General features: G+C 50.0%; 1 protein-coding gene across 10 annotated transcripts in view; it reads left to right on the forward strand.

The window, feature by feature from the left end:
• Window positions 1–24,170, forward strand: part of TBC1D8 (TBC1 domain family member 8) — a 121,804-nt gene that overhangs the window by 85,903 nt on the left and 11,731 nt on the right. For 5 of the 10 annotated variants that reach the window (XM_067704137.1, XM_067704139.1, XM_067704141.1 and 2 more), the window contains 11 exons: window positions 6,127–6,334; window positions 7,654–7,848; window positions 8,787–8,963; window positions 10,273–10,423; window positions 12,047–12,261; window positions 13,123–13,240; window positions 15,692–15,977; window positions 16,749–16,878; window positions 17,015–17,113; window positions 17,689–17,757; window positions 23,286–23,526. In XM_067704137.1, coding sequence (XP_067560238.1) covers window positions 6,127–6,334; window positions 7,654–7,848; window positions 8,787–8,963; window positions 10,273–10,423; window positions 12,047–12,261; window positions 13,123–13,240; window positions 15,692–15,977; window positions 16,749–16,878; window positions 17,015–17,113; window positions 17,689–17,757; window positions 23,286–23,526 — 1,889 coding nt within the window. The other 5 variants (XR_010934331.1, XM_067704143.1, XM_067704142.1 and 2 more) reach the window with 5 other exon arrangements.

A 24,170-nucleotide genomic window follows, 5' to 3' on the forward strand; every position in this document is an offset into this window, starting at 1 on the left:
GACGGATGGCAGAGTCCTGGTCCATGGCATGTTTTACTGGTCACGGCACTTTGAGTGACTTCCTCCACAAGTGAAAGGCGTGCCATTCCCGCTAGTTCCTGGCGGGTTCTCGCTTGAAGCTTTCTGTCCTGGAGACATTGGCCTGTGGATGTAAACAGGTAATGACTCAGTCAACTTGACATCCTGCCAAGACAGCCCAGGTTGAACGTTGAGGAAAACAGTCTCTTCATGCTAAGGGTACAATCACAGGGTCTGGAATGCTCCTCTGGCCCCCTTTTGTTGATGTATTTTTACTTCCCTTCCCAGATAACCGCTTTTTTAAAAAAAATAAATTTATTTGTTTATTTATGGCTGCGTTGGATCTTCGTTGCTGTGTGCAGGCTTTCTCTAGTTGCGGTGAGCTGGGGCTACTCTTCGTTGTGGTGCGTGGATTTCTCATTGCGGTGGCTTTTCTTGTTGTAGAGCACGGGCTCTAGGCACACGGGCTTTAGTAGTTGTGGCGCGCGGGCTTCAGTAGTTGTTGCACGCGGGCTCCGTAGTTGTGGCTTGCGGGCTCTAGAGTGCAGGCTCAGTAGTTGTGGCGCATGGGCTTAGTTGCCCTGTGGCATGTGGGTTCTTCCTAGACCAGGGATCGAACCTGTGTCCCCTGCATTGGCAGGCGGATTCTTAACCACTCTGCCACCAGGGAAGTCTCAGATAACTGCTTTTAAAAGGTGCCTTGGGGTCTGATTATGGATTAGTTATGCCTGCAGCTTGGTCGCTCCCCTGGGACTTAGGGGCACAGAGCAGACCGAGCTCAGACCTCCCGGGAGAGCAGGGATGATGGTCCAGGGCATGCGCACCGCGGTCCAGCAGACACGTTAGTGCTGGCAGGACTCCCCAGAGGACGCCCTGGACCACGGACCCTCCAGGTGCAGCTACAGGATCCAAGGGGGCAGGGGGACTGAGGCCGGGGAGGGGGTTTCCTGGAGGGAGACTGGAGGGAATGAGGGAACAGATTGATTGGCCCTGATACTTCAGCCAGGAAATATCGATTCTGAAGGTGTGAAGCATAGGGTGAGAAGAGTGTAGCCCACTATTTTAGGGGGGTGAGAAGGGAGAGGTGATGGGCTTCCCTGAGTCTAAATTAAATAACATCTTCATTGAAATTCATTTCGACGGGCTGAGAATGCTACAGGGAGACTCAAGGCAGTGCAGTAACTGGCCTCCAATTCCCACGCTGTCAGTATCTAAAGGTGAACCGTGGTGGCCTTGGGGGCTGATGTCCTCAGTGGAAAGCGCTCCTCCCCGTCGCCTGGCTGACCCTTCACTCTCCGGACTGGCTTTTCAGACCCTCTGGGGCCTTTCCCACCCAGATCCACCCCTTTGCCTCCTCTTCTCCTTCCCTCTGGGAAGGCCCAGGCTTGCAAGGGTGATGTAGTTGACTTTGCATCCTGATTCTGGCTCAGAGTCCTCTCCAGGGGCTCCTGCAGCCCCAGAGCGCCCAGCCCGCGTTCCGGGGGGAAGTCCGCGCCCCGCTCCCTGCAGGGCCCTTGCTGCTCCGGGCTTGGCGGGGGGCGCTGGCTCTCTCTGGGACAGGACGGAGAGCGGAGGATGGCGGCAGGAGACTCTTCTCAGCTGGAAGAGCCTCATAGATGTCCAGGCCTGTTGAGTTCTGGTCTGTCAGGGCCCCAGGGGTGGATTTTCAAGGGAAAATGGGGGGACTGTGGAGCCAGCTGAGTCCTTCACACAGCTGCCCGTTGTCTGAGGGCCAGGCTGGCCTCCCGTCCCCTGAGGTCCTGGGCTGCCGTGTGCTCTGTGCAAGATGCCGCGTGGCAACGGCTGCCGTCATTTCATTGGTGCTCGTGGGGCATCACAGGGGAAAGATGTTTTGAATAAACACACATTTGAGAAAGGCAGTGTTTGCCGTGCAGACTTGGGTGGGAAGGAGAAGCACGTGTCTGGCCTCTCTGCCTTGTTTCTACATTGCTGGTCCTTGGTAGTTCCCAGAGTTTGAAATGCACCAGCAGGCACATAACTGAGAGCCTCTGCAGTCTCTGTGTTTCTTCATGAGGCAGCCTGGCTGCAGAGCCCTGAGTGTTCCAGAAAGGCAGGAGGCGGCTCCAGGGATGGGATGTCCTTGCACGCCTCCCCAGCCCGTCTCTTAGCCTGAGTTTGGGGAAGCATGGGGCCTTGAAGCAGCTGTAGGTCTGCAGACTCACATAGGTTTGTCTTTGTGGGATAAATGATGTGAGGGAGTGAGAGTTGGTGTGAGGCCTGACACAATTCTTCTCCCAGAAGAGGTTATGAGGGGGGAGAGAGAGAGCCACACCTGTTTCTGATCCATCTTTACCTAATCCAGGAAAGAAAAATCTCATTCTAAGTTATGCAGAGAAACAAAAGAACTACCTACTGCTTAATTTCTCGGGTCTGAGGTCTTAGGACTGGAACCTGAAATTTAAAAAAGAAAATCTATTTATTTATTTATTTGGTTGCATCGGGTCTTAGTTGTGACAGGCCGGCTTCCTAGTTGCGGCACATGGGCTCCTTAGTTGTGGCGTGCGAACTCTTAATTGCGGCACGCGTGTGGGATCTAGTTCCCGGACCAGGGATTGAACCCGGCTGCCTGCATTGGGAGTGCAGAGTCTTAACTGCTGCGCCACCAGGGAAGTGCCCTGAATTTTTAAAATGTGTGCGTATAGCCTAGAATTTTCTGCATAGTTGTCATGTCTGATTGCACGTTAGTTTCATCTTCGACAGCAAACTTGGTGTCCACTGCTCTGTATTCTGGTCAACCCACGTGGTTGCTGGTTCCTAAAACAGCATGTATCCAGGTTGGATGACTCGTGGCCCCTTCCCCTGCTGTTCTGTGGCCTGTGCCCACCGCCCCAGCGGTGAGCACCGTGGGCGGGCCGTGTCTCTGGGGCTGATGGCTTGGCTCACTCCATCATCGCAGGGCGCTTCCGCCGGGGCCACAAGCCTGGGATTGGCTGCCACTTTCTGAGGGTAAGGTCATGACCCACGTCTGGTGGTCTGTATGGAGGAACAGTGGAGATATTTACTGAGCGTTGGAAGGTCCGAAGGGCCAGTTGTGACCAGTGGGCTTTGTTTCTATGCTGTTCAGAAAGAGGACATGATATATTTAGCGTCAAAATGACCACCCGCTGTGAAAGGGCCCTCAAGGCTGGAGGGATGCGGGCTTCCCCAGGGGCTTGTGGGTCCCCCATCTCTCAAGGTGTCGTGTTGTCATCTCAGCTACGTTAGAACGTTAAATATCACGTATAACTCATATTTCAAGGCGGGATTGGAAGAGAGCTTTCTAGTAGGGAGGAAGGAGGATAATTTAGGAAAGTCGTCGTCCCCCCCCCCCCCCCCACCCCGCTGCTGCTTTCCTTTTGGTAACTTGAGGTCACTGGGCTCTGGCTACGGAGTGTGGGAGAGACAGACCTCTACAGGGCAGGGAGAACAGCCCTGAAAGGAGGACAGACACCGCGCGTAGCTGCGCCGAGGCCGCAGAGAAGGGGGCTGAACCGAGCTGACGGCTGGCGCAGCAGGTGCACTGAACAGAAAAGATTGTTTTTAATCCGCCTCAGATAACTGAACACCTTAGTCTTAGTCTGAAGGCTTGGGCACGATGTAAATATACATGTAAGTCCCCCGACCCTCCCTGTATCTCCGCCCAACCTGCTGTGACCCGTGTTCCTTGCCCTGTTCTCACCTCGGCTCCAGCCGTCTCCCCAGGAGGCGGGGATGTACTTCCAGAAGGAAGAGCCAGCGGCTGGGTTTGGCAGTGGTGCAGCCACATGTGTCAGACGTGTGCGGGTGAGAGCACTGGCCTCGCTTCCACCGGAGCCGCATATACTCTGAGGACAAAGATGTAAGTTCTCCAGTCAAACGTGCTGGACGTAGGTCTGCTCTCAGGGGTCGGGGCTCACCTGGAGGGGCCTTGCCTCCCATTCTCCCAGAGCGCGAACTTCTAGGGCAACCACGGCAGTTTCCTGTGTTCTCCCAGCTCCTCTCTGGAAGATGCTCAGGCCACCCCCTCCTCCTCTTTTTTCTTAATGGTATTGAACACATTTGCTTATTTGTTGTATCTCTTTTTTTGGGGTGTCATATCTGTTCACGTCTTCTGTCCATTTAAAAAAAAACTGAATTGTTTGCCCACTTTCTATTGAATCGTAAAAGATCTTGATATATTCTAGATACAAGTCCTTTTTCCAGATATGTCTTTTGACAATAGTGTTTTTTTTTTTTTTTTTTTTTTTGCAGTATGCGGGCCTCTCACTGTTGTGGCCTCTCCCTTTGCGGAGCACAGGCTCCGGACGCGCAGGCTCAGCGGCCATGGCTCACGGGCCCAGCCGCTCTGCGGCATGTGGGATCCTCCCGGACCGGGGCATGAACCCGCGTCCCATGCATCAGCAGGCGGACTCTCAACCACTGCGCCACCAGTGAAGCCCAGAAATTTAATTTTTGATGCAATTCAATTTTGAATTTTTTTGTTTGTGTTTCAGGTTCTACTGGGAAGTATTTGTGTAAACCAATTCACAAAGATTATCTTCCAGTTTTTCATATAGAAGTTTTTTTTTAAGCTAAAAGATAGGGTTTTTTTCTTAAGCTATTTATAGATTGAGTCAGAAGTTCTGAAGTTTTTTCTTTTTCTTCCTGCTTTATTGAGCTCTAAGTTGCAAATCAAAATGCATATATTTAAGTTAGAAACACGAAGATTTGATACTTGCATACACTGTGAAATAATTATCACAGTCAAGTTCTTTAACTCATCCATCACCTCTCAGGCCCCCTTGGAAACAGCCATCCGCGTTGTAGCAGGTATTTAAGGAGCTGCAGTTTCGGAGCACTGTGACTGGGGCCACCTCGATCTGTGGAATTTGTATCATTTCTCTCTACGCCCAGAGGGCTTTCTGGACGTGTGCGTATCTTCTCTTTGTGAGCCTTGGAGAGTAAATTCCGTGGACTGCCGCATCTCTGTATGATGTCTCCTGGGAAGACACTTGCGCGAGGGTCTGAAATGAGGTCTGGGTTGGAAATGAGAGCTAGGGCGGAATAGGCATCTGTGTGGGAAGGAGGTGAGGTCCCATCTCAGGGGCTCCACAACCAGATTGTGTCTAAAAAATCACTTGGGCCTCCGTGCAGAGTCCAGGGTGTGGAGTTCAATATCTTGCATTTACGCAACATTTGAAGATTTGTTCTTTTCCTAGAAGAAAATACCTTAATTTTTTTTTTAAGCTAATATGTGGTCAGGTGGAAAATTTAAGCAGAATCAGAATGGAAACCAGAAATCCCACTACGCGGAGATAGCCACTGTTAACATTTTAGGGAAAGTCTTTCTACATGTCACTTTCTGCAAATTTTCTAGAATTTATGTAAATGGGATCATACCGTAGATGCTATTTCTAACCTGCTTTTTCTCTTTCACAATACTGTGGACATCATTTTATATTCACAGGGAGGGCTGCCCTGGTGGCGCAGTGGTTGAGTCTGCCTGCCGATGCAGGGGACGTGGGTTCGTGCCCCGGTCTGGGAGGATCCCACGTGCCGCGGAGCGGCGGGGCCCGTGAGCCATGGCCGCTGAGCCTGCGCGTCCGGAGCCTGTGCTCCATAGCAGGAGAGGCCATGGCATTGCGAGGCCCGCGTACCACAAAAAAAAAAAAAAAAAAAATATATATATATATTCACAGGGATCCCCTGAAGCAGAAAGTTTAGGTGTTATTTCCATTTTACAGATGTCAGGATGAGACACCAAGTGTCATCCAGGGGTGCACAGTTAATAAGGAAGCTACAAGGTCATATTTTGACTCTGAGCAAAGTCTAATTCTATCAGATCAACCTAGAACGCTTATTTCATGTGGCAAAGACAAGTTTTTACTTCTGTTCTTTGGAATTTTTCCTCCTGAAATTCTGGGTTATGACATAAATTCACTGGTATTTTTAAATGTTGTGATTTGGCTTCCTTGTTGCTTGATTGGGTTTGAGAGCCAAGATTCAGGGTATGGGGGGGTGCCCTGGGGAGGACCTTTCTGCATCCCCTTCTATGTCGGGTGTGCCGAGGGGTTAAGCGTGTTTTCCTCCACAATCTAGTGCGTTCAGTCACTGTTCCTGCCTCTCTCTCTCCCCTCCCTCCTTCGCCAGGGACCTGGAAGCCAGGGCACAGAACGAGTTCTTCCGGGCCTTCTTCAGGCTGCCGAGGCGGGAGAAGCTGCACGCCGTCCTGGACTGCTCCCTCTGGACCCCGTTCAGCCGCTGTCACACGGCCGGGCGGATGTTCGCCTCCGACAGTTACATCTGCTTTGCCAGCAAGGAAGCTGGCTGCTGCAAAGTTATCCTCCCGTTCCGAGAGGTAGACCTGTCTTCCTCCTGTCGGGGAGCCGTGGTTGCCGTGAGACGGGGCGTTGGCGGGGATGGCTGCTCACGCTGCAAGGCTCTGCCACCGGGGATGGGTGGGGCTGGAGAGATGCATGGCCTGAATTGACCAGGGGCCTTTGCTTGTTCTGTTGTTGCCTGGCAACCTGAAATTTGCATAGACCTGAATGGTGAGAACAGGGCACCCTGGCCTCCGCATTATCGATAAAGCTGTTATTATAAAGTACCTGCTTAGCAATGAAAGCTTTTCCAGCAGCCCTTAGGGATGAATCCTTCCCTTTCACCCACAAAAGGGAAAAGAAAAAAAAGGGGACTTACAAAAAGCATCATCTTTTGAAAATAAATGTCAAATTGCTTGGTTTTTATACCCTCCTGGAACTTTAGGTAAAAATTTAGAAACATGCTTCCTTTCAACTGTAAAATTCTACAGTTCTGTTCTTGGAAATGGAGTCTGCTTCCACAGCTGATGAGCTCAGTCCTGTGGTTTCAGGGCATGTCGGCTGTGACAGGACCCACGGCTCTGTCACATGTCAAGACTTCCAGATTCTTGCTATTATAACATAGGAACTAAGTACTGTTCAGAAAAACTCAATTTTTTCATTCATGTGATTGACCTCCATTTTTCTGCAGCAGGTGTCTTCATTTTACAAATATTCCTACTTATGAGTGGAGCAAGAAATCCTGGATTGCCTTATGTAGTTTTTTTTTAACTGTGGTCGCGTATACATAACATTTACCATTTTAACCATTTTTAACTGTTAGAGTTCACTGGTACCAGGTACATTCACACTGTTGTGCAACCATCACGAGAATTTTTTCATCTTTCGAAACTGAAACACTATCCCCATTAAACAGTAGCTTCCTGTTCCCCTCCCCCAGCCCTGGGGACCCACCGCTCTGCTTTCTGTCTCTATGAATCTGACTCCTTTAGGCCCCTCATATCAGTGAAATCCTACAGTATTTGCCCTTTTGTGATTGGCTTATGTCACTTAGCATAACGTCCTCAAGGTGAATCCAGACTGTAGCACCTGCGAGAATATCCATCCCTTTTAAGGCTGAATAACATTCCATTGGAGGCAGAGCCCACGTTTTGGCTCATCCAGCCAGGGGCACTGGAGCCACTCCCACTTCGTGCCGTGGTGCATATGCCGCATTCCATACTTTCTGACTTCGTACCGGTTCCTTATCGCAGTTACCGGGTTTTGCCTTCTCTCGGGATGTTTCCCGAATGTGCAATTAAACGCCTGCCCGTCTTCTCTCTTGCCGTGCCTCTGTGCGCGTGACTGTTTGTAACAGGTCGTGAGCATTGAGAAAATGGAGGACACGAGCCTGCTGCCGAACCCCATCATCGTCAGCGTCAGGAGCAAGATGGCCTTCCAGTTCATCGAGCTCACGGATCGCGACAGCCTGGTGGAGAGCCTGCTGGCGAGGCTGAAGCAGGTGCACGCCGACCACCCCGTGCACTATGACACGACGCGGGATGAGGACCTGGTATGATCCTTGGAAACTGTGGGATCCCGTAAATTGAAAATCCCTTTTTTTTCAGCACCTCGAGGCCAGGGGTCTCCAAAGGGGTGTGCACGTAACGATGATCCACCTGGGTACCAGAGAAATGTAAGCAATGATTGGGTCCGTGGAGCAGGCAGTGTGGTATCATCTCTGACGGCGCTGGTGTCCTGAGTGGGTGTGGCAGGGCTGGAGGGTGGATGAGGACTCACCCACAGGTTGGAGGATGCCCAGAGCATGCCCCCCTGACAGGATACAGGGATAGATGGGGTATACCCATGTGTCAGAGGGATCGACAGGCCACCCCCTCAGAGGTTGGAGGGTTTGGTGGGGAATCAACCCACAGGTGAGTGGACACCCTCTTTACTGGTTAGAGAGGTCAGTGCCCCCGCCATCCCCCCGAGGTTGGAGGGGATGATGTTATTTGGGGGCGGATATAAGTTTTGCCGAAAGAGATGTTGCATTGTCGTTAAGATGGGACAGCTGCAAATATAGACCCGGATTCGCTGGGACCCAGTCCCGAATTCTTTCACACCCGTCCCCCTTCTTTCTGGACCTCTTTTCATCCAAGTAGTGACAGGAGGAAGGGAGGGAACGTCTCTCAGTACCTGAGAGCAGTCTTCTCGAGATGGCCATCCTCAGTTCTGGAAGCTGAGGGCGCGATGGTGCTTCCCCAGCCCCACTGGGGCTGTGCCCTGTGTGCCATGAGCAGCCTCGCCGGGAAGGCGCCGTGTGGACCACGTACCTTGCGGAGGATCAGATCTCTTGGTTCTAGTGTTAGTCTGTTTTTCCCGGAAGTCCTAAACAGAGAGGCGTGTTTAAGTTTGTTAATAGGCTCCTGCATCCAAAGGCAAAACAAAGACTGTCTTACAATGAAGGCAGTGACTTCTCTCTCATTTTTTTTTTTTTTTCTCCCCATGCAGACTTCGTCTGTGTTTCATTCAACAAGCATGTGCGGTGACCACAGGTTTGGGCGTATTGAGATGGTGTCTTCTCAAAACAGCGAGGAAAGGGAGAAAGAGATGAGCCCGCAGCTGCACCCCGAGGCCCTGGTCGCCGGCTTCCGGCGGTCGGGCAGCCAGAGCCCCGACTCGAGACTGGTGGGTGATGAGGCGCCGCTCTCGCCACCACTGGGCGCAGGCGGAGGTGTCAGGGGCGTGGCTTCCCGCGGGCCCTGGAGGGTGGGCCTGGCGTGGCACAGGTTACTGGGCAACCTGGGGACACGTGATGCGCCCTCTTTGCTTCCCTCTTTGCCTCCCTCTTTTCCTCATTGGCAAGAAGGGGAAGTGGTCAGTGGTGCTAGTGGCCTGAGAGTGCGTCCCGGTGGGTGAAGGATGTGGTGGGACGTCCGAGGGCCATGGCTCTCCCCACCTGCCCCTCAGGTGGCGTCCGTGCATGCCGTCCCTTGTGGGGTTTCCGGGTGCAGAACAAGTCTGTCTCCTTTTACCTGGTGGTGTCTGTGTGGCTCTCTGGTACAGCGTTTCTTTTTTGTACCCTGGCTGTCTTCTAGTTTTACTGAACCAAAAATACTTTTGCCACATTTATATAGTTTTCTCCTCTGTAGGGAGAGACTGAGGGCAATGCCTGTAGGGTAAATAGACTAGAAATCATGCTCTGAGATGATGCCCTGGCACGAGGGGTGCTGTGTCGGGACCATGAGTACCAGGGTGGCCGTGAACACGATTGCTGCCCCTTGGCCGCTTAATGGCTCGTGTATCATAGATCGTTAACTTTATTCATTCAGAACTGAGCCTTCTGATGTACTTTACAGAGATGCTCAATGAATGCTCGATGAAACACGTAAGAATAGTGAGTGTATGTAACGTCAGTATTCTGTAAACTATTACTAGAGAATACAGATAATTAAAAGCATATGTAAACATCTTGTCTAAAAGGCACTAGGGATTCCTGCCAGCTAGGAATTCTAAAGGATTTTAAAAATCCATAATTTTAAAGGATATTCAGTCACCTAGAGACATCGTGTCGTTTTCATCTCTGCTAGTGAGAACAATGTAAGTTTTTCGGGTTGGCGGTTTTTCCCCTGGCTGTCAGGAAGTTCCAGGGAAATCACGAGAGCCCCTTGCTCCGCTTTGCCCTCTGAGCTGACCTGTCTCGGCAGCTGGCTTGGTGTCAGTATCCGGAGAGGCTTCCCCACCCAGCCCTACCCCACCCTCCCATCTGCTCTGGGTGTTTTATCAATATTTGTGTCAGTGCTCCCACTGGGCCCTGAACCCCTGAAGGGCTGGTGCCCTTTACATGCCCTGTGCCTGGTGGAGGTTCAGAAGTATCTGCTGAGCGAATTGCCTGTCACCGTTGTTCCCTCCGTCAGCAGAAGGAGCCTCTCCCTGTGACGGGCTGTGGAGGGTGCAGACGACCTTCTTTGTACATGCAGCATGTTTCCACTTGCAGCCCAGAGAACAGATCAAGATGAGACTGTGGAACGACCACTTCGTAGAGTACGGCAGGACCGTGTGCATGTTCCGTACGGAGAAGATCCGGAAGCTGGTGGCCATGGGGATCCCCGAGTCGTTACGTGGCAAACTCTGGCTCCTTTTCTCTGGTGAGCGTTTCTGGGGTCTCCAGGCCAACTTTTATTTCTGGAGCGGACACGGGACAAAGGCCCCGACCTGGGCAGTGTGTGTGTGCAGAGGGGTCCCCTCTGCCTGTGACGTGTCCGACCGGGGACCTCAGGACCTTCTCACGTTGGCTGTGATGTCCTGGGTCAGTGCAGGGTCTGGCCAAGGGATCGCGTCTCCTTTAGAAATGACCATGAGTCTCTTCGTTGTCCCCAGAATTCTGTTCAGGACGCCCTTGACGTGCAGCGTCTTTCTAGGACGTGAGTCCTGAAGTAGAGGAAACGAAAACATCTTCAGAAGGTGTTGAGTTGCGTGTGTTGTAGCGAATCCCTCAGTGCGCGCTTCCTCTTGCGCGCTTCCTCTTGCTCGCTCCTCTGTGGGGGGCACACAGCGTCCCCGCGAGGCAGAGCCGCAGGGTTTTCTCTCCCGCCTGCGTCCTCCTGCTGCACCGCTGGACCGGGGACTCTCCTGCTGCTGCTCTTGGGCATCTCTCATCAGGACACTCGCTGATGGAGGAGCTGAGACGGGCCGCGGTCCCCAGAGGCGTTCCGAGCAGGCATTTCTCTGTCAGCCGTTTGGTGCCGTGCGGTGGAGCGGCTGGGGCCCTGCCAGCAGGAAGAGAAGGCCCTGTGGTCCAGGACAGTGTGACTGCTGACCCTTTCGGGGTGCTAGGGGTGGGGTGGCCAGGGCTCCGCCTGCCCCGGGGACCCTGCTGTGCTCTCCCGGAGGCTAGGCCTGGGGACCCGTCCTCCCCGCGCCCTGTCCCTGTTCCTCCCTCAGTCGGCCTCCTCCTTGGTCACCTCTCTCCTCCCTCTTCCCCGTCTCTCCCCGAAGTCGCCCAGCCCCTCTCCTCTGCTACCCGAGAGGCCCAGACCCAGACCCGATGCTGGCTGGCTCCTGGGCGCTGGGGCTGCTGAGCGGGTGTCTACTGGTCCCTCTCCTCCCAGCGCTCACCTTGTTCCACAGGCCGAGTCTCCCCGCTGCCTCCCGGCCTGTCTCTCCCACTGCCCACCAACAGCATGCCCATGAAACCCTTCCTCTGTCAGAGGAGGGTATTTTTGTATTTAATAAAATACAGGGGACTTACAGAAAGCATCCTCCCAGTATTTTTGTGTTTAATAAAAACAGTCCATATTCACATGGAGCAGCAAGCAAAGAAAGTGACGCGGCTCAAAATCCCACCACCTAAAGTACACACACACACACACACACACACACACACACACACACACACACACACACACACACACACACACACACACACACTCTCTCTCTCTCTCTCTCTCTCTCTCTCTCTCTCTCTCTCTCTCTCTCTTCTGTTACCAGGGAATACAACTTATTAAAAGCATAGTAATAAAGCTATTTCTAGTGTGAGCTCTTCCCCCCTCTCTATAAGGTTATTCTTAGCAAAGCCATGTTATTTCTTTTTTTCTCTTTTCTTCTTAGCAGAACTGAAGTTCCTTTTGGTTGTGTGTGGTCTCAAACTATTTTTTATGTCCCTCAGGTCGCAGGACCCCACTGAGGTCCTCTGACCGGACAGGCCCCTCCCCATGTGGACTCTCTCCTGGTAATCAGTCGCCCTTGAAACGTTACTTTTAAATCATCAGATGCCGTCACTGACCTCGCCTCGCATCCCGGTTACTATGGCAACCTGGTGGAGGAGTCCATGGGAAAGTGTTGCCTGGTGACAGAGGAGATAGAACGGGACCTGCATCGCTCCTTACCGGAGCACCCCGCCTTCCAAAACGAAACGGGGATCGCTGCTTTGAGGAGAGTCCTGACGGCTTATGCCCACCGGAACCCCAGAATCGGGTACTGCCAGGTGAGCTGTGCGCTGCGGGTTGGAGGTCACAGCCCCCATCCTGGGCTACCACCCAGGCCTCGGGTCTGTGTTTCAGCCGTCTGTACCGAGGACTGTCGTGTGGAGGGAATCAACCTCGTGTAGTCAGGCTGATGATGCAGAAGGAGCAACGTTACCCAGTGCCCGGGGAGAGCGTTGCACAGGCTGGGCCTCTGTCCACGGGAGGCCGTGCAGTCTTCACGGTCTCCGGGCCTCCACTGCAGGACGGTATCCATGAAGCTGCCGTGGGAGCTTTCTCCCTCCAGAGTGTACAGAAGTCGTAGGGATTCTTTTTTAAATGCTATTTGGGGAGGAAAAAGCTGTTTGGGGTGGATCGCCTTCCTCCAGGATGCACGAGTGGAGGCAAGACACCCTCCGAGTGGTAAGCAAGCACAAAATAAAACCCCGGCACGAGGCTGGGTGAGAGAAGCTACTGACCCTTAAAAACAGAGGATTTTAAACTTTGTCTCCTGTGCATAAGCGAAATTAGTGTGTGTGTGTGTGTGTGTGTGTGTGTGTGTGTGTGTATGTCTCGTCCGAACGTAGACACAGAGACAGCTGGGTGGGATCTGAGCCTGAGGCGTGCTCCACAGCCCAATCCAGCATCACACCGTGGGCTCAGGGATGGGGCGGTGGCTGATCGCTCAGCCCGGTGTGTCTTGTGAGGCCACGGTGACACCGTGGTCGTTCCAGCTTGGTGTCGCTGTGGGTGGGAACGCTGGGTCTCTCATCGTTCAGTCTTGACTTCTGCGGATCACTTGGGCTTGTGTGTTATTGAATGTCTCTGTGGCACTGTGTGGCCTCGTCAGTAACTGTCCCCTCCCCTGCGAACCCCCTGAGCAGTCCATGAACATCCTGACCTCCCTTCTGCTGCTATACGCCGAGGAGGAGGAAGCCTTCTGGTTGCTGGTTGCTGTGTGTGAGCGGATGCTGCCCGACTACTTCAACCATCGAGTCATTGGTAACTGCCTCCTTCCTCCCCCTCTGTACCCGCGGGTAGTGACCGAGCCAGGGCAGAGATGTTGATCACCAGTCCTGGTTATAAAGTCCCCTGTGCCACTCAGCTAGTCTCTGCACAAACACCGTTTTGACTCTTGAATTTGCAAAACTAACTAGTGTAATTCTCTGCACAGTTTTGGCAAAAGAGTGGAATGTGGCAACCTGATTGCTCTCTTGCCACAAACTCTTACAGGTTTTGGATAAAGAACAAACGAATTATGTGGATAGCTGAACTTCAGGAAAGAAAAACCTAGGCGCAAAAAGCAAATCAAAAAGTGAAAACCAAAGAGATTTTTCACTGATGCTGAGGCCTGGAAAGGGAGGGGGTCTGCTCCTGGTACCCAGGGAGTTTGTACAGACAGGAGAGGAGGGGAGTAGAGCAATACTGGAGACCCTTGAGGGCCGACGTGAAGGGCAGAGGAGGAAAATGCCTCGCTTACAGCTTGATTGTAAGAAAGCACATTTATGGCTGCCTGGGCTCTGGGCAAACCTGTGTTTGACCCATCAGTGCTCAAGCACTTGAGCCGCTGTCCTTTGTGCACTTGAGATTGGAATTTGCATCCTCTCTGTGGTCCAGCAACCTCCTTGTGGGGAAAAGGACATGAAAATTGCTCTGGCCTGGTGATACTCTTAGGGACACTTTTTAGTAATCCAGAATGAGAGATGGAGATGGCCTAAAATTAGGGCGGCAGCCATGGGAACAGAAACAAAAGAACCAATTCGAGATGGAATTTGGCAAAGGAGTGGATGTAGGGACAAGGCAGGAAGAAGATGCTTGAAGGCTGAAGTCTAAGGACCAAAGGAGTGTGATGACCACTCGGAGGAAGGTGGGGTGGGGCTTGGCTGGGAAGGAGGTGGCCTTTTGGTGACCTCTGACTGTCTTCCTCTGCCCCCTCCTGTGCCTGAGTGGTTAATTGGTTTCCTTCCCTTTTCACCTCATATCACGCGAGGTATTTAATGTTGTACAGAGCAGCAAGGAGTAACCAGAACCTCGCAGTCATTGGGAAGCATGTTGTCCAAGCTCTCATTAGGTGAGGAGTGTTGCTATGGGGCAGATGGTACTCAACAGTGATCAGTAGACCCTCCATGATAATGTGACCACCACCACAATACAGGGTAGAACATTTGGAACATTTCCATAATCCACAAAGTTCCCTTCTGCCTCTTCCCTGCCACATGCGATGCTTGGTACTGACTTCTGTCACCACAGATGAACTTGGCCTATTTTTGAACTTGGAATAAACATAATAATAGAGAATGTTCTGGCTTCCTTCGCATAACACGACGTTGTTGGCGCGTCAGCAGTTCCTTTTCACTGCTGAGTAGTATTTCACTGTACATTCGTACCATGATTTGTTCATCCAGTCACCTGTTGATAGACATTTGAGTTTCCAGTTTCTTCTATTATAAGTAGAGTTGCAATGAACATTCATGTATGAGTCTTTTTGGAATGTATATTGTCAGTTTTCTTTGTCTTTACCCAGGAGTAGAATTCCTGGGTCATAGTTAGATGAATGCTTAACTTTATAAGAAACTGTCAGTTTTCCAAAGTGGATGAAATGCCTTCATATTATCTCACACCAGCAATGTGTGAGAGTTCCAGTTGCTCTGCATCCCTGTTAGCACTTGGAATTGTCTTTTTAATTTTAGCCATCCTAGTGGGTAAGAAACGGAATGTCCTGATGGTTTTAATTTGCATTTCTCTGATAATTGTTAATGACGTTGAACCTGTTTTTCTGTGCCTACTGGCCATTTATTTATCATCACTTTTGAAGTGTCCAAATTTTACCTCTTTTTAGAAAAAGATTTGGTCATTGATTTCTTACAACTAAGTTGCATCAGTTCTTTATTGTGATTATGAAACCTCTGTCAGGTATATGTATCGCAAATATTTTCTCCAAGTTTGAAGTTTGCATTTTCATTTCATTAATGGTCTCTTTTGAAGAACACCAGTCGTTAATCTTGGTGAAGTCCAATTTGTAATTTTTTTCTATGGTTAATGCTTTTGTGTCCTAAGAAATTTTGCCTTTTTCCTGTCTTCCCCACGCCATGCAGATATCCACTGGATTCGGCACTTTTTTTTTTTTTTTTTTTTGGTCCATGCTGTGTGGCTTGCAGGATCTGAGTTCCCTGACCAGGGTTTGGACCCGGGCCCACAGCAGTGAAAGCGCCGAGTCCTAACCACTGGACCGCTAGGGAAGTCCCAATTCACAACTATTTTTTGAAAATACTGTCCTTTCCCCATAGAATTACCTTGGTCAAAACATCAAAAACCAGTGAACTAACTAAGTGTAAGTCCTTTTCTGGCCTCCAGTCCCGTTTCATCGTTGTGCGTATCTCAGAGTCGTTTTAATTTGGGGCTGACTTTGGAGGGAGTGACTCTCTCCCCCATCTCTGTGGCCTCCTTTCCCAGGGGCCCAGGTGGACCAGTCGGTCTTCGAGGAGCTCATCAAGGAGCAGCTCCCTGAGCTGGCGGAGCACATGCACGACCTCTCGGCCCTGGCGTCCATCTCCCTCTCCTGGTTCCTGACGCTGTTCCTCAGCATCATGCCCCTGGAGAGCGCGGTGAACGTGGTCGACTGCTTCTTCTACGATGGCATCAAGGCCATCTTCCAGCTGGGGCTGGCCGTGCTGGAGGCCAATGCCGAGGACCTGTGCAGCAGCAAGGACGACAGCCAGGCCTTGATGGTCCTCAGCAGGTGGGGACCGCCTGGGGTGGAGGGGCAGCAGCGGGACTCCAGGAGCCAGGCGGCAGGTCCAGGCAGCCGGGCTGTCGCTGTGGGAGTTCTTCCACTCTACCACTTGTCACCCCATGTGCCCCCAGGGCCAGGCCATCAGGCAGCCCCGTCACCCCTGTGCGGTGAGGAGTCTGCCTTCCCTCGCTCCTGTCCGCCAAGTGAGAGGCAGGAGGGGCGAGGGTATCGGTGCCTTTCTCTGAGCAGGTTCAAGTGTCCTTAGTCGAGAGGGACTCATGGTGGCCTTGAACGGGGGCGGGCAGGCGGACACGGGAAAACGTGGGCCTCAGGCCGCCAGCTGGAGGATTTGGACATTTTGTGCATAGGGGATGGTGCGTTGTAGGGGAGGCAAAGTCCTGCGAAGCTGAGGACGGGAACCCGGGTCCCTTGGAGCTGAGGGCAAGTTGGATGACAAATGAAAAGCTCCTTTTCAGAATACTGTGGAAGCTTAAAATTGCAGTATGCACAGGATTTTGTATTTATGTCACTGGAGAGTCACAGACCCCGGGAAACCTTCCCGTAGCGCCCAGGTCCACAAGTCTGGCTTCACGCACGTCTCTCGTTTTCTCTAAAATGAGTGTAGCAGTTGCTGCCTGGCACTCCTCCCACCGTTTGGAGGCAGACGAGCTGGTTTGACAGTTGCTGCCACGTGTCCAGGGGCCCCTGTGAAGGCAGGTGTCGCATGGTGCCCAGGGGAGGGTAAACCTGTGCTTTTCCGGTGGATGGTGTGCCCAGGTTTCTGGATCACATCAAGAACGAGGATAGCCCTGGACCCCCGCTAGGCAGCCACCATGCCTTTTTCTCGGATGACCAGGAGCCCTGTCCCATGACCGACATTGCCGACCTGATCCGGGACTCCTACGAGGTACCTGGGCCCCATCCCTGCCCCAGCCCAGCTCTCTTGGGAGATGGACTTCCAGGGAGGTTTTCCAGGCTACTTCTGTTTCCTGTACGGACGCATAAGGGATCCTGTGAGTGAGTGAACCCTTCCTTCCCTGCAGAAATTCGGAGACCAGTCTGTGGCTCAGATTGAGCACATGCGCTGCAAGCACAGGATCCGGGTCCTGCAGGGCCACGAAGACACCACAAAGCAGAATGTGGTGAGTAGAGGCCTCCTGGCGGCCAGGTGCTGACCTGGGCTGGGTGCCCTGCTGGTCTCCTAACAGGAGAAAGCCAGCTTTTTTTTTTTTGCATTGAATTAACAACCTGACAGGGTGAGCTGGTGGAGAAAGAGCGTGGGTTTAGTTTGAGAGTCAGACAGATGGTGAGCAAACTAACTACTGTGAGCCTCGGTCTCCCCGATTGTAAAATGAGGATAATACTAACCCCCGTGTGGGCTTAAATGAGGGGCAGTATAGAGCATGCCCGGCACCGAGGGCCTGCAGTGTTGATGGCTGTGCAGGAGGAACTTCCTGCCCAAGCTGTAGCCTTGCTACTGTTTACTCCCATTAGGACTTAAAATGCTTGTCCTGAGTCACGGACGTGTGAATCAGAAAAGTTGAGGATAAAAAGCCCTGAGAGAGCTGCCATAAAGTGATCTCTGTGATGGGAACAGACTCTGTCCCGGGAGGAGCTGGGCGCCTGGCATCCACCCCAGCGGGACGCGCCCTCTCGGCCTCTGGTCCTCCCAGGGGCAGGCAGAGTTCACTCCATGACCGTTTGTTCTTTCCTCAAGCTGCGAGTCGTTATCCCCGAAGTCTCAGTCCTTCCAGAAGACCTAGAGGAACTCTACGATTTATTCAAGGTAGGAAAATCTGAGAGGATGAGGGAGTGACAGGCCCTGAGCCAGGCCCCAGCTGATGTCATCGCCTGCCTGCGGGAGGGTGCAGAGGCTGGAGGGGTCGGCATGTGCCTGCTGGGTGGCAGCGAGGCTGGAGCGGCCCCCCGGCCAGCTCTGGCTTGGCCGTGCCTCCTGGGCCCGAGCACGGATGCTGTTGCGCTCGGCTGATAGGCCCTCAGTGCTGGGGACGCGTCCTTCACTGCCCTAGGCCGAGTCCCCAGTCAATAGTGGATTCAGGGACTTCCCTGGTGGGGCAGTGGTTAAGAATCCGCCTGCCAGTGCAGGGGACCTGGGTTCGATCCCTGGTCCGGGAAGATCCCACATGCTGCGGAGCAACTAAGCCTGTGAGCCACAACTACTGAGCCCACGTGCCACAACTACTGAAGCCCGTGCGCCTAGAGCCCGTGCTCCGCAACAAGAGAAGCCTGCGCACCACAATGAAGAGTAGCCCCCGCTCACCGCTACTAGAGAAAGCCCTCGCACAGCAACAAAGACCCAACGCAGCCAAAAATAAATAAATTTATTTAAAAAAATACAAAAAAAAATAGTGGATGCAACAGTGACCCTTATTGAAATGATCACCTCGTATACTTTTTTCTATTATTATTTTTTAAAATTGAAGTATAGTTGATTCACAATGTTGTGTTAGCTTCTGGTATACAGCACAGTGATTCAGTTATACGTATATATATTCTTTTTTTAAAAAATATTTGTTTGGCTGTGGCTGGTCTTAGTTGTGGCACGCAGGATCTTTGTTGTTGCCGTGTGCGGGGTCTTCGTTGCAGCATGCGGGATCTTTTTCATGTTTTAGTTGCCGCATGCGGGATCTTTAGTTGCGGCATGCATGCGGGATCTTTAGTTGCGGCATGCACGTGGGATCTAGTTCCCTGAGCAGGGATCGAACCGGGCCCCCTGCATGGGGAGCGTGGAGTCTTAGCCACTGGACCACCAGGGAAGTCCCATACGTATATTCTTCTTCATTATAGGTTTTTACAAGATATTGAATACAATTCCCTGTATCACCTCAAATACTTTGTAATCATAGCCTCACCCACATGACGTGTGTACATATTCTTGTGTTTGTGTGGCTGGTCTGCCTGCTACTTTATGTTCTGTTTTCCCCTGATGCTGTCATTAACACTTTTTCACATTGCCCTATGGTCTTACTCATTTTTAAATCATTTGAAACCTGTCATGTTGGTAATACTTACCATGCTAAACTGTATTTCGACTATTTGGATATTTAGGTGGAAGACTTGCTGAATTAAATCACCCTGCAAAGACCATTTTCAGGTGCCTTTTCTCTTGCTCGAAACAAGTCAGTAAAAATGGGGAAGAGAGGCAGACAGTGGACCCACTCCCTACAGCCTGGCAGTGAAGCGGGGAGAAGACAGCCGCAGAAAGCAGGCCAGCCCGGAGGAGTCGGCCACCGGAGCTGTCCTGGCGGGGCCTCTGAGCCGCCAGCACTTCTGCACTCAAAGGGCCGCGTGCGCAAGATAATCCGAAGCAGCACTTAGGTCTCCTGAGCAGAGCCGCAGATACTGTCTGACCCTTCCTGTGGCTGTCGTGTCACATCTCCCTGTGGTCACTGACATGGTGGCTGGCTTAGTAGGTTCCCGGCACTCCTCACGCCTAGTCAGCAGGATGCGTGATGAGTCCTCAGGCTACGTCTCCTGTAAACCTCACCGGGTTTCAAGTTTCATAGTTTCCTCTGTTGCATGAAGAGAAAATACGAAGCCAGAGGTGACTTAGTGTCCCACACCGCCACCTCTCTTTGACTTTCAAGGAGGAAAAACAGGGAGTACTAGAAACACAAAAGCAGGTTAACAAACGTGTTGTTTAGCATAAAACGTCTTTGACTTATTTAGGGCTAACTTCTCAATTTGAGAGAATAAGACGTCTCACATTTGAATTTATATGACTTAAGAGACTGCCTTAAATTCATCATAAAAATAAGTTTCATTAAGTACTAACTGTATCATTAATCTGTCATACAAGGAGTATTTAAAGAAGACAGACAGCTATTTCCTGTGTCCTATTTCTATCTTTTCTGTGAACAATGTGGGTGAAATTTATTTTCGTATTTTTTTTTTTTAGCTCTGCAGCCCTTTCATTTGTGTAGGACTAACTATGAATATAAACTTCAACTATAAATACAAGACCAATTTCAAAATGCACTTCCAAAAGAAATTCCAGGACAGTAGCGTCATCATCATGGTGTCTAATTCCGTCATACAGCCTGAGGTACCTCCTTTATGTGCCCAGAGCCATCCTCACCGCCACGGAACCCGCCTCAGGCTGTCCTCCCCTGCTCCCACTGCCCCCCTTGCTGCTGACCTTCCCTGAATTCCCTTGGCTTTCATAATCTGGCCTCTTATATTTTAATGCTTCTTTAAGTACTGTGAGGTATAATGGTCCCTAGTTGGGTTTTACATGCACCTCTTGTCTCTTGAATCAGAAATTCGTTTTCCCAAGGGAAAGGGCCACATAGAGATACCCTTACATTGTTGTATAAATGTGTGATAGGGTCTTATTAAGGAGTCCATTCCTTGACTTCATTGCCTCCTTCCTGAAGCCTGGAACGTACAGGTGTGACCATTCTCTATGTTAACAAGGAATAGCCTGCTCTGTCTCCTTTACATACTCTTTCCTATTAAAGATGAACAGTGTGTACTTAATGAAATCTATTTTTATTCTGAATGGAAAGCAATCTTTCTTTTATGCCTTAATGCAGTTCTTTCTTTTCTTTCAGTTTTATTGAGGTATAATTGACCTACAGCACTAAGTTTAAGGTGTACAGCATAATGACTTACATGTATTGCGAAATGATGCGCAGTAAGTTAACATCCATCATGTCATATGTTTATAGATACAAAAAAAAGAACAAAAATGATTTTTTTCTTGTGACGAGAACTTTTAGGATCTACTCTCTTAGCAACTTTCAAATATACCGTACAGCAGTGATAACTATAGTTGTCGTGTTGTACATACATCCCAGGACTTATTTATCTTATAACTGGAGATTTGTACCTTTTGACCCCCTTCACCCCGTTCTATAACCCGCACCCACGGCCAGCCCCAGCCTCTGGTAACCACGAATCTGATCCTTTTCTATGACTTTGGGTTTGTTTGTTTGAATTTATTTTATTTTTGGCTGCGTTGGGTCTTTGTTGCTGCACGCGGGCTTTCTCTAGTTGCAGCGAATGGGAGCTACTCTTCGTTGCGGTGCGCAGGCTTCTCATTGCGGTGGCTTCTCTTGTTGTGGAGCATGGGCTCTAGGCGTGTGGGCTTCAGTAGTTGTGGCACGCGGCTCAGTAGTTGTGGCTCGTGGGCTCTAGAGCACAGGCTCAGTAGTTGTGGTGCACAGGCTTAGTTGCTCTGCAGCATGTGAGTTCTTCCCGGACCAGGGCTCGAACCCGTGTCCTCTGCATTGGCAGGTGGATTCTTAACCACTGTGCCACCAGGGAAGCCCATGTTGCTATTTTTTTTTTTTTTAGATTCCACATATGAGATCATATAGTATTTCTCTGACTTATTTCACTTACCGTAATGTCCTCGAGGTCCGTCTAGGTTATAAAGCAATGTTTTAAATTACGTAAATTTAGATTTGCGATGTCTGTCCCTTATCCTCTGAAATTGAAAACAGCTTCATTAGTCTTCTCTCTTCAAGTAAGATGGGAACAATATAATACACACTTGATGTCATTGACTACTTTTGGAAATACTCAGGACCTGAAACAGTGCCTGTGACATTTTTGTAGATTCAGTATGTACAGATCTTTTCTCGTTCTTTTTTAATGGCTGCAGGATTTGATGGTAGGGCTTAACCATACTTTATTAACCATTCACCTGCTGAGGGACATTTATCTCATTTCCAGTTTTTTCTGCTTTATAAACAGTGCTGTATCAAGCATGCTTGTGCCTTTCTTGGGACACCTGTGCTGCCGTTTCTGTAGGATGGGTTCCTTAGGGATGCACAAACCAAGTTTTAGTCACTATTGCTAAAGCGTTTTAGATTTTTCAAATTTCAGTTCTACTGATGATGCCTAAGGGTGCTCATTTCCTATGTTCCCCACTCACCCAGCATTTAACATTATGGGTCTTTTAAAATTTTACTAGTTGTGTAGAAAATTGCATTTCATTTTAACTTAACATTTGTTTACTCATTAGTGAGGTTGAGTACCCTTTCATAAGTTTATTGGCTAATCATATACTTTCTTGTATCATCTCTTCATATCCTTTGCCTGTTTTTATATTGACTTTTCTGTAGGATTCTGTGTAAACTGGTTGTACTAGTCCTTGGCCTTTATAACTGTTTTCTTCTGGGTAGGATTCTGAGGGCCTCTAGCATCACAGGGTGGCAGATATACACGCAAATTCACAGTGTGTCTTGGGTTTGAGGAATGGGAATTTATCAGACCTTTGTTTCACACTTGAACATTCTTATGATACTTTTCCTGATTCTGCAAAGGCTATTTAAGGAACATGGCTCCAGAGAATATGCAGTAAAATTATAGATGGCATTTTGGTTTCCATCCAAGGATAGGCACTTGGATATTATAGCATCTGTACTTGTTTCTGTGCCATCCTTATGGGCAGAGGGCATTGAAATCGTGAAGAACCCTGCAGTCATTGGGAACTATTTCAAGTGAGTTGAGATGTCCCAAGAGGTGATTTAGTACAGGTGTAAAAGAAACATTCTAAAGAGGCTAACCTGGTCCTAGGCGACAGGGCCAGTTTTGATTGCTTTAGTTTTCAGTCTATTCCCAAGACTTCAAATTGCCTTTGCTTTTTTTACTTTTACTTTTTTGAATTGTTAATATATTCATGTGGTTGAAAATTCAGAACATATAAAAAAGCTTGCTTCTCCATCTGGGTCCCTGCCCCCGTTTTCCATCCTCACAGGTTACCAGGGTAAATAGTTTCTTCTGTATCCTATAGATTTGTCTAGTACTTTCTGACTTTCAAATAATATGATTTAAGAAAAAATACCAGAATAAAAATTGTATGATTTCAATAATTAAAACTATGGCAGGGGAGTTCCCTGGCGGTCCAGTGGTTAGGACTCTGCGCTCTCACTGCTGTGGGTCCAGGTTCAATTCCCTGGTCGGGGAACTAAGATCCCATAAGCTGTGCAGTGTGGCCAAAATTAAACAAAACAAAACTATGGCAGCTGAACTGTACATTTAAAAATTGTTATAATGGTAAATTTTGTTATGTATATTCTGCTACAATGAAAAAAGAAACCTTAATAAAAAGGAAAAAGTTTTTGCTTGTTACTACAGGGTTACCTGTAACTACATTTCTGGTTGGAGTGGTGAGATTGTGAGTTAATTTTTTCATTTGTTTGTTTTATAATGTTGCTTATTCAATACTGAATTTTACGAGGCAAAGGAAGTCAGGAGAGAAGGCTGTGTTGGCTTTGGCCTTTACGTGTGCGGCCTCCCATGGGGGCCGCCGCCCCTCACAGACCCCTCTCGCTCCCCTGTTAGAGAGAACACATGATGAGCTGCTACTGGGAGCAGCCCAGGCCCGTGGCCCTGCGCCATGACCCCAGCAGGCCCTACGCGGAGCAGTACCGCATAGACGCCCGGCAGTTTGCACGCCTGTTTCAGCTCGTCTCGCCGTGGACCTGCGGGGCCCACACAGAAATCCTCGCTGAAAGGACTTTCAGGCTCCTGGATGAAAACATGGACCATCTGATCGAATTCAAAGCATTCGTGAGCTGTCTCGGTATGACTCTGGGGGTCTTTCCTGCAGTGAGTTCATTTGCGACGTGAGTCTGTGAACACAAGACAAGTAGACTGTCACGCAGGCACATCCACTCAGTGAAATGGGTTTGGGAGTCGCCTGCCGTGATTTGGGGATTTTAAAAGTCCCTCTGCAGGCTCCTCTCGTGACCACTTTTATGTTTCCTAAGCGGGTGGTGGGAGGGCAGCCCAGGCTCTCAACATACATGGTTGTTGACCTTGTTCTCCTGGGCACCCAGGGTGTGGTGGTGTCTTGTTAGGAATGTGTCCTGAGACACATTTTTTTAAAAAAAATAAATTTAAAATTGAAGTATAGTTGATTTACAATATCGTGTAAGTTTCAGGTGCACAGCACAGAGATTCAGTTATACATACATATGTGTGTGTGTTGTGTGTATATATATATATATTCTTTTTCAGATTCTTTTCCCTTATAGGTTATTACACACTATTGAGTATAGTTCCTTGTTCTCTACAGTAGGTCCTTGTTGGTTGTCTATTTTATGCATAGTAGTGTGTATATGTTAATCCTAGCCTCCTAATTTATCCCTCCCCGCCCCCCCCCCGCACATTCCTAACTCTTGCAGCTAAAATTAAAATCTTTCAGAAGGTATGAGGCCAGACAAA

Source organism: Pseudorca crassidens, chromosome 14 (genome assembly GCF_039906515.1).
Source record: "Pseudorca crassidens isolate mPseCra1 chromosome 14, mPseCra1.hap1, whole genome shotgun sequence".
Classification (NCBI taxonomy): domain Eukaryota; kingdom Metazoa; phylum Chordata; class Mammalia; order Artiodactyla; family Delphinidae; genus Pseudorca; species Pseudorca crassidens.